General features: G+C 45.8%; 1 protein-coding gene across 1 annotated transcript in view; it reads right to left on the reverse strand.

The window, feature by feature from the left end:
- Positions 1–10,405, reverse strand: part of DNAH10 (dynein axonemal heavy chain 10) — a 147,363-nt gene that overhangs the window by 105,165 nt on the left and 31,793 nt on the right. The window contains exons 12-17 of the mRNA XM_042780591.1: positions 9,876–10,046; positions 8,346–8,522; positions 6,650–6,775; positions 5,092–5,264; positions 4,520–4,671; positions 664–828 (exon numbers count right to left, since the gene is read on the reverse strand). Of these exons, the coding sequence (XP_042636525.1) occupies positions 664–828; positions 4,520–4,671; positions 5,092–5,264; positions 6,650–6,775; positions 8,346–8,522; positions 9,876–10,046 (964 nt within the window). The remainder of the gene's footprint in view (positions 1–663; positions 829–4,519; positions 4,672–5,091; positions 5,265–6,649; positions 6,776–8,345; positions 8,523–9,875; positions 10,047–10,405) is intronic.

The raw sequence follows: 10,405 nt of genomic DNA on the forward strand, positions 1-10,405 counted from the left end.
ATTTTTTTAAAAAAGCCTGGTTTTTCAGAAGTAGGCCCTCAGGCCTCTTTTCGGGGACACCTCTGGGTGACTCAAACCCCATCGTTACAGTTAGCAGCTGAGCGGGTGAGCTGTACCATCATGGGCTCCCAAGTCAAGACATGTCCTAAACAAAAAAGAAATGGGGACGCAGGAAGTCCTATTCATTATAAATGCTAAAATGATGCTTACAGGTGGTGGCTTTTGAATCTCTGGACAATCTGAATTCCTTTTGGACCAGTCTAAGACCACTCCTTGGAAGGAAGGTTGGGCAATCTACTTCCATAGTGATACCGCCTCGGAAACCCAAGGAGGGGTTGCTATGAGTTGGGGCCTACTCGATGGCACATAACAACAAGAAGACCACTTAAAATATCTCCTTTGAACAAGTGTGAGCTCATAAAAAAACAATTCGCATTAGTGTTACAAAGTCATTGACAAAAGTACTACTGATTCTCACAGACTCAAGAACTAGTACAACTGTCTAAGCGACCCACAAAACGTGACCAAAAGTAAGAATGACCCAAGGTCTTTTCAGCTGAATAACTGAAGTCACTGGGGATGGTTTATTACTCAAAGAACAATATTGTGACCGAGACAGCATCTTGTCCCCTCCACGGTCAGAGGAACAGAAGTCAGACCTACCCGGGAGTTCACCCTCACTTTTAGGTGCTGGGTATTTGAAAAGGTCGATGGCCTCTATCAACATGAGCCTCGAAGAAATGTCGTCTGCATTCTTATGGATCTGGTGGACAAGGGACTCGAATTTCCCAATGGCCTGTTTGCACCGAGTTATATAGTCAGCGATACCTTTGGAGAAAAAGAAAACACAAAGATACAAGTTTTCAAATCAGTCCACATCCCTCTGTTGTGGATTGAACTGTGCCCCCAAAAAACATGCTGTAAATCCTAACCCTGACGCCTGCGGTGCCCATCACATCTGGGAGTGGGCTCTCTTTGGTGCGTTAATGAGGCAGGATGGGTTTAGGGTGTGTCTTAAGTCAATCTCTTTTGAGGAGACACAAGTGGAGGGGAAGATGTACATGAAAATCTCCAAGGAAATGAGGACCAGAGGCTGGAAAGAGACAGAGGGCCTTCCCCAGAGCCGGCCGGCGAGACAGAAAGCTTTCCCCTAGAGCTGCCACCTTGAATTCCGACCTCTAGTCTCCTAACTGTGAGCGAATAAATCTGCCTGTGGTATTTCTCACTTGGGCATTTCTGTTACAGCAGTACTGCGACGATAAGGCAGCCTCCCACTGACACCTGTAAGGTCAATCAATACTCATTCAAGCTCCTTGGGACTCTAAGTGGCAAAGATCAACTTAGCAACCCTGGGGGATGGGACTAGGAGACCTGCACCCAGAGTCACCCACACCTTCATTGTGACCACTAAAGCTCAGAACAGACGCTTCTGAGGCACATGGGGAGGAAGACGAGGGGAAGCCGGACAGCCCTCTCCCTGCCATGGCTCCCCGAGCCTTGCCCTTGTACAAAAAAGACAAGCTGCCGAGTGGGAGGAAAAGCGTGCAAACCACATACCCAACAAAGAACAAGCAGCTACGATATATAAAGAGCATTCAAAACTCAACAGTAAAAAATCAAACCAGCCAATCAGAAAATGGGCAAAAGACACTTCACCAAAAGAGGACAGAGATGGCAAATAAGCAACGAAATGACACACAGCATTAGGAGCCATCAGCAAAAGGCAGTGAAACCACAAGGAGACGCTGTTGAGTGATTCCAACCCACAGTGAGCCTTCTCTCCCGTGGAGCTGCTTCTTGTTGCTGTTGTTGCTGTGTGCCCTCGAGTCGGACCCAACTCATAGCGACCCCTCCTTGGGTTTCCAAGGCAGTATCACTACGGAAGTAGATTGCCCCATCTTCCTTCCGAGGAGTGGCTGGTGGGTTTGAACCGCCAGTCTTCTGGTTAGCAGTCAAGTGCCTTAGGCACTATGCTACCAGAGCTCCCTGTGGAGCTGCTAGGTAGGTTCAAATGACCAACCTTTTGGTTAGCAGCTGAGCACTTAAGCACTGCACCACCAGGCCACCTTTGAATGATCCACTGCTGGTGAGCAGTCAAATGCTGGCGGGGTTGTAGACAGCATTGCTCCTGGGAACGTAAAACGGTACAACCACTCTGGAAAACAGTTTGGCAGTTCCTTTACAAAATACACTTGCAACTACATACAACCAATAACTGCACTCCTGGCCATTCTGGGCATTAAGCCTAGAGAAATGAAGACAGGTTCACACAAAAACCTGAACGTGAACGTTTATGGATGTTTTATTTGTAATAACCCAAACAAGGAACCACGCAGATGTCCTTCAAGAGCCTTATGGCTAAGGACACCAAGGTGGCCGTGCCACGGAGCACCGTCAGCCACAGAAAATGAAATAACTGTCGATACCCCCAAGCCCGGAGGATCTCCACACGTCTATGCTGCGAAAAAAAAAAACCTAGTCCAAAGAGGTCACAGATTCTGTGATCCCACTGACACAAAACTCTCAAAATGACCATAATTATAGAAATGGGGAAAAGATTAGTCATTGCCAGGGACTAAGGCACTAAGGAAGGGGCCCTGGTGGTACGGTGGGTAAGAGCTTGGCTGCTAACCAAAAGGTCAGTACTTTGAACCCACCAGTCACTCTGTGGGAGATATAGCAGTCTGCTTCTAAAAAGATTAAAGTCTCGGAAACCCTACGGGGTAATGTGTACTCGGTCCTATAGGGTCACCATGAGTCGGAATCAATTTGATGGCAGTGGGTCTGGGTTGGATTTTTTTTTTTTTTTTACTACATGCCAGGAGAGCACTGGTGGCACAGTGGTTAAAACATCCAGTTGTTAACCAGAAGGTCTGTGGTTCAAACCCCCTAGCCAGTCCATGGGAGAAAGATGTGGCAGGCTGTTTCTATAAAGATCACAGCCTTGAGTAGGAAACCCTCAATGAAGTGGGAGAGAAATGTGCAACAAAACTTAAAATCATAAAAAAGACCAGGTTTCCCGGTCTGATAGAGATAGTGGAGCCCCTGAGACTATGGTCCTTGCACACCCTTCAAGCCTGGAACTGAACTCACCCCGAGGCTCAACTTTCAGCCAAATGAGAGGCCTTAACACCAGGTAGGGACACACTCAGCAGAGTCATCAACATACGTGATCAAAAGGGCAGCATTTGCCCAAGGGTGAAGATCAGAAGGCAGGCAACGCAACGCAAATGCACCGCCATCGAGTCAGATCTGACTCACAGCGACCCCTCCTTGGGTTTCCGAGGCAGTATCACTACAGAAGTAGATTGACTAACCTTTCTTCTGAGGAGTGGCTGATGGGTTTGAACCGCCAGCCTTCTGGTTAGCAGTCAAGTGCCTTAGGCACTGTGCCCCCAGAGCTCCTTAGAAGGCAGGAAGGGATAAGAAATAAGGACAAAGGGAAACGATGAACACACAGGGAGCAAGTGGGGAGAGTGCTGTTACACTATGGGCACTGCAATCAATGTCCTAAAACAACATGTATATGAACACGGAAAACCAGTTAACTCTGTAAACTTTCGCCCAAATCATAATAGTAAGTAAATCAGTCACAAAATGGGGGGGAAAAAAAGATGACAGCCTTGGGAATCTGACGGTGCAGCTGTACTTTGTCCAGTAAGGTAGCTGTGAGTCAGGATGGACTTAATGGCAACGGATCTGGTTTTGGTTGGGTTGGGAGGGTAAGGATGGATGGCTGTAAGAGGGCAACATGAGAAAGCTCTGGGTCAATGAAGTGTCCACATGTCATCACGCTTTATCTTCACCCTGCAATGGGAGCTCTGGTGGCATAGTGCCTAAGGCATTTGACTGCTAACCAGAAGGCTGGCGGTTCAAACCCACCAGCTGCTCCTGGGAAGGAAGACTGGACAATCTACTTCCGTAGAGATACTGCCTCGGAAACCCAAGGAGGGGTCGAGTCGGGACCGACTCAGCGGCAATGAGTTTGGTTTAAGTTTTGGTCATGGAATAACAAAAGAAAATATATGTTGCAAATCCTAACCCCTGCACCTGTGCATGTGACCTCATCTGGGCACAGGGTTCTCTGTGTGACGCTGACAGTCTCTACCAGTGCAGAGTGTGTATTAAACCAACCATGTCTGAGGCAAAGGAGCAGGTTAGGCACAGAAGCCAGGAAGCCCAGGTCGGGGAAGGCAGGTGCCACACCACAGGGTGAGCCCCAAGGAACCAGGAACAGAAGCTGCAGACACACAGGGCCCCCTCCCCAGGCCGAGAGAGAGCGCCTTCACCTGGACGGGGTGCCTGCACTTGGACGTCCAGTCTCCTTAGGGGGAGACCAGTCTGTCTGTTAAAGCGCCCACTGTGGTCCCTCTGTCACAGAACTACCAGCAAACTAAGACAACCTCCAGCGAAAGCCTGCAATTTAATTCTAAGTTCCACAAAGTGTACTTTACTGGACCCTCCAAAACTATCTGTGAACACACCTACACAAGCACAAACTCTGAAAGGAATCGGTTACCTAGTGAGTTCCAGTTCAACCGCTTATAGCCGGATCTAAACACTCTCAGCAGCTCCTGGGAGTGATCGTCCAGAAGGAGAGACTCCGCCTCGTTCAACGTTCCCAGGAGCGTGTGATGATGGTCTAGCATACGCTGTATCCCGTCCGTGTACCTGTGTGTCACACAGCCACTGGTGTCAGGAGAGGAGCCTGTGTAACCTGACACACACCACTGCCCCTCAAAGCCGTGCCTCAGAGCGCTGCAGAAACTTGAAACAATGCTGCCCTTCTCACCGGCTTTTCTCTTTTAGGAAAACACACATATTTTCATGAAAGAAAAATGTTTTTATATTAACACGGAAGAGGTTTATTATTGTTTTTTAAATTCATGATTACAAAGTACATTTTTATTACAATACATAATTTTAAGTTAATAAAAATTAATTTTAAACAAATCTCCGTTTTGATTTCACCATGGTAATTATCAATAGCTATGATCAAAAGCTTTTAAGGGAGTCTTCAATACTCTTTAAGAGCGAACGGGATCCAGAACTGAGAAGGTTACTGAGGGCTTCCAAGAAGAGTATCGTTACCTGAGGAATTTGTCCTCCTGAAGCGCGACATTTCTCGCTAACTCGGGGACCGTGAACCCCAGCTGTTCCAAGTACTTTGTTTCGTTGATAATCTCTCTGAGAGCAGGTGAAAAATTTATGACAAACACAGGCGCCCGTTCAGAGGTGGCTGCCTCATCAGCTACGGTGAAGGACTGTGGAAGAGAGCACAGGGTATGCAGGCAGCTCGCAAAGCGGTCACGTCAATAAAGCAAAACCACGTCAACTCCGACCAGTGGCGCCCCACCTGTGCCAGAGAAGAGCTGGCCTTCACAGGACTCTCCGTGGCTGATGATGTGGCAGTAGGTCGCCAGGCCTGCCTTACGAGCCAAGTCAAAAGTGGATGTGAAAAGGATGAACGGGGCCCTGGATACCCTAACAGACTAAGGAACTGACAACCTGCAGGATGGAACAGCTAGAATACCTGTTTTGTTGGGCAAACCGAGTTTTTAAGGAATTTAATTTAGCCACTAACATGTGAAAATCGGGCATTGCACATAAAAATCCAGAATTCAGAAAGTTGGGAACTCATCAAAGCAGCAAGGGTGGGCTGGAGGTGGCGGCTCTCGTCCCTTCTGCTGGAATAAGGGCAGTTCCCTGTAGGTCTCACCTGGCCCGTTTCACTCATTTTGGCACCAACCTCAGAGTTTCAGAAACCAGAGAATGCCAAGCCCAGGTCTTTCCTCCTTACGATCATAGTATTTGTAGTTATTAGAAATTGTTGTAACTATTTATTTCTTGTACCAGACACTTACGTACCAGGCCCAGTGCTGAGTGTAAGGACCGTTTTGTCATGTGAAATCACACTTTTCAGTAGTTCAAAAACGGTCATGTGTCGGCTATCTCATTGGGTTCGACTAACACTTTACATATTCTTGTCATCTGATCCAACTCGTGTTCATGAATGGGTAAACTGAGGCTCGGAGTTCAGCCCCTCGCTCAGGAGTGAGAGGTCTCCCGGGTTCCAGTCCGTGTTCCTAATCATGATACCATCCTGTTTCCACTCTTATTCCTTCTTTCCTCTGTTCTTCCTCCAAGTCAACCACACCACTCTCTTGGCTTTGATTTTGGAAAAACCTACCAACCTTATGAATGAGGGTGAACAAAACCAAACCCCAGGAAAACAACAGATGCCATCATCTGCCACAGCCACCATGATCTGAGACCTGGGGGGCAGACAGTGGGGGGGGCAGTGGTAGAATTCCTGCCTTCCACGCAGGAGACCCAGGTTCTGTTCCCGGTCAAAGCACCTCATGCACAGCCCCAGCCCATCTGTCAGTGGGGGGCTTGCGTGTTGCCATGACCCTGAATGGGTCTCAGCAGGGCTTCCAGACTAAGACAGAGTAGGAAGAAAGCCCAACAATCTACTTTCAAAAACCAGCCAACAAAACCCTATGGACTTCAGTGGTGTGACGCATCACCAATCAAGAGAATGGTGGGGACTGGCCAGCGTTTCATCCCACTGTGCGTGGGGTCACCAGGGGTCGGGGTGGACTTGATGGCAGCTGACAACCACAACAAAGCGTCTACACGTGCGTACCTTCGTGAGCAGACTCTTCTTCATAAGGACTGGGAGGATCTGTTCTGTCGACTCCTTCCACTGCTCGTATTTTCGGTCTTCATAATCCTTCATTCTCCTACCCACTTCCAAATATTTTTGTTTTACCTATCACAAGAGTTCAGCAGTGGTCATTCTGTCCTGAGAAATAACACTTTCTTATCTCTATTTAAATATATATATAGATATATACTCACTTCTCAGAAAGAATAAGAATGGACCATCTACTTCCATAGTGTTACCACTTCCAAAACCCAAAGACGGGTTGCTATGAGTTGGATCTGACTTGACGGCAGTGAGTTTGATTTTTTGGGTTATATGTCAACACATTTTGGAAAAGGAAGTAGACAGATTTTTATAAGTTTTGGAGAATTTATTTGAGATGGGTGACTTAAAACCCAGGCCATATGCCAGAGATGAGCAAACTACAGCCCACAGGCCAGATTTTGTCCAGTCCATGTACTGGGAAGGGTTTTTATATTTTTAAATGCAAGGGGAAAAAAAAGAAAGAAAGAAAGAACAATAATGACTAATGACACATGAGAAACTATGGGACATTCAAATTTCAGCACCTATAAAGTTTTATTGGAACATGGCTGCACCCATTCATTTATATACCATCTCTGGCTGCTTTCTTGCTATAACAGCTAAGTTTTTAAAGACATGAATAAATATTTTAAACACTTCTTAGTTTTAGTTTCCAATATGGTAAATATCAATAGTTAGAAAAACCCACCAAACAAAAAAAGAAAGAAAGAAAAGGTTTTTGGAGGTCCTCGATGTTATGAACTACAAAGCTTAACATCTAAAGTGTCTACAGTCTAGACCTTTACAGAGAGGGTCTGCCAAGCCCTGCTAGATAGCATATGGAATCCACAGGTTGGGAAAAGAGGAGGTATGATAAGAAGATGCCAGTCATCATCCAGGGAGCTAAAGGTGAAATACAGGGAGAAGTCTATGTGTCATGTGTATTGAGATGCTGTGTACATTAAGATGGCATAGCATTGTATGTATCATATGCACTCGTATGATGTATTAACATGTCATGTACATGGAACCAGTGATGCTGGATGAACCTCTGAAACGATGCCCTGAGATAACCTTTAAACCAAAAATATCCAGAGGGTGTCTATAAACCAACCGATAGGTTAACTTAGTTAGTAAAGAATGTTTGTCTTGAACATCAAGTTCTTTTAAGATCTATATGAGGCCCAACCGACAGAAGCAACTCAAAAATCAAAAAAGAAGCATAAGGGCAGTGTGTTCCTGTTAACGGGGAGGGACAACTCGGAAAGGGGAATGACAAGGACGCACAACTTGAAGAATGCCATCAACGTCACTGAATTGAACATGGTGAAATTGTTGAACTGGTCTATGTTTTGCTGCATACACTTTCAACAGCAATTTTTAAAAAAGAAAAAGATGCCATATATAGTAAGATGCTGATCACAAAGAACACAAAAGGTAGCTTTAAAAGTGAGCCCAAAATCAGGGACCATAGGAAAGACCCTCTAAATCACAAGCCTGGATGCGAACCCAAGCCGTTTCTCATAAGGGCACCTCCATGTAGCCCGCTCCAGGCTAAGCAGCTGCTTGGATTGAACGGTTCTCCTGGGCAACATCAGGGAGGCCCGCAGTCTAGAATCAACACATGACTGTTTCTGCAAAAGCAACTTACTTCCCTTCCTCGATCACTGTCCAGTATCTCCTCCACTTCCTGAAACCTGAGGATGGTGTGTTTAATCCGATAGAAGAGTGACCGTTCCCAGTATATGGCCCCTGCTACTGGAGGGTGGTTCTTATACAGAGGCGGGTTGTCGAGGTGCTGAACAAAGAGCCTGTCGACTATGTCGATCTGGAGAGCAAGCAAACGTATTCTGTAAGTGACCACCATCACCATGGCAGCCAAGAAAGACTGAACCTGAGATCCGTGTCCTCAATGGAATGAAGAGGGCCTTTAAGACATACTCTAAGATATAAGTGTTTCCACTACTCTCTTATTCTTTACTACTTTCTTATACTGTCTGTAATTTCTCTGTTTGTTTAACATGCAATGCTGCACTCTGCCTTAGAACTACAGACTGTTCATGCTGGGGATGTTTGAATTACTAGAAATCCATTCTAGACATGGCCAGTAGCCACACCCACATTTTAGAAGTATTTTTGTGTTCTCATCCGGTAATTAACTAGGTATAGCAGACAATCAGAAGGAGCCCTGATGTGATGGTTAAGTGCTGGGCTGTTGACCAAAGATCAGTGGTTAGAACTCAGCAGCAGATTCGCAACAGAGAAGACCTGATGACCTACCCCTGCAGAGACTCCAAACCAAACGAGCTCGCTGGCATCAGTCGGTTCCAACTCACAGCAACCCCCTTCGCATTTCTGAGGAGGTGAATCTTTAACAGAGCACACTGCCCAACCTTCCTCCCGAGGAGTGGCTGGTGGGTTTGAACCGCCAAACTTCTGGTGAGCAGTCAGATGCCTTAGGCACTACGCCCCATAAAGCTTACAGCCTAGTAAACGCTATGGGGCAGTCCTACTCCGTGGCAGGGGTTGTTACGAGCCAGAATCCATTTTGCAGCACATAACAACATGACCCCGGCACGTGGTGAACTACAACGATTGCCATTATTACAGCGATTATCCCTCCAGGCAGATCCCGGAAATCCTGTGGGCTCAGTTCCACATGACCACAATACAGTGAGTGTCACAACAAAGCAAGTGACATGAAGTTTCTGGTTCCCCAGTGCATACAGAAATTACATTTACACCACACTGTAGTCCAGTAAATGTGCAACGTCATTAAGGAAAAACTTGGCATAGTGAGAGAACGACCAAAGTGTGACAGGAGACACATAGTGAGTGTGTGCTCCTGGAGAAATGGTGCCAAGAGACTTGCTCAACACAGGGTTGCCTCAAACCTTTAATCTGTGAAAAATGCCATATCTGCAAAGTGCAATAAAGCAAGTGCATGAAGATGAATTATGCCTGTACTACTAAACCCACAGGACCCATCACTATAGGAACCATATAATGTGGTAGTTCACAACTCTTACTGAATTTCTCCACTAAATAAACAAAGCCCATTTTGCTTTGATAGCCTGGATTATGTGACAGGCTTACTGGATTTAGATGGGAAAGACAGATTCGATCGTTCATCGTTTGCCGTATGTGTTTTATTACTACGGTGGCTATCGGTTTTTCTTACCTCTTTGCAATACTGTGCAAGAATATCGTTGAATTTCATCATCATTTGTCGATTAATGGACTCCCGTGAACGAATATGCTTAAATTTTAAAAGCATGTCAAATGCTGCTTCTGCTGATCGAAGTGTCTTAAAAGATTCATCAATAAAACTTTTCGCTTCTTTCTCAATAACCTGCTCCCCCCCGCCCAAAAAATAAACAAACAAACAGTCAAGAAAAGAGGCTTCATGCTGACCCAATTGTTTGCAGAAACAAAGTGGAGAAGACTGCGCAAATACAAAGCAATCCCTTGGGATGGATTCATACTGCACTTTAATGGAAGCTGGTGTCCAATCAAAAATGGTAGACAGGTTGCATTTGTTTTCTGCTCTCTACCCCCAACCAAGTCAAAATAGAGGAAAACTTTTTTTTTTTTTTTAATGAACTAATATATGCAAGGAAAGGTGGGAGAGGAGACAGTTGAGGAACTTTTGGAAGAAGGAGAGTAACTCTGCAACTTTGTGCGAGAATATCATTGCATTTCCAGAGAAAG

Source organism: Orycteropus afer, unplaced genomic scaffold (genome assembly GCF_000298275.1).
Source record: "Orycteropus afer afer isolate SDZICR_OR568_19922 unplaced genomic scaffold, OryAfe1.0 scaffold00048, whole genome shotgun sequence".
Lineage (NCBI taxonomy): Eukaryota > Metazoa > Chordata > Mammalia > Tubulidentata > Orycteropodidae > Orycteropus > Orycteropus afer.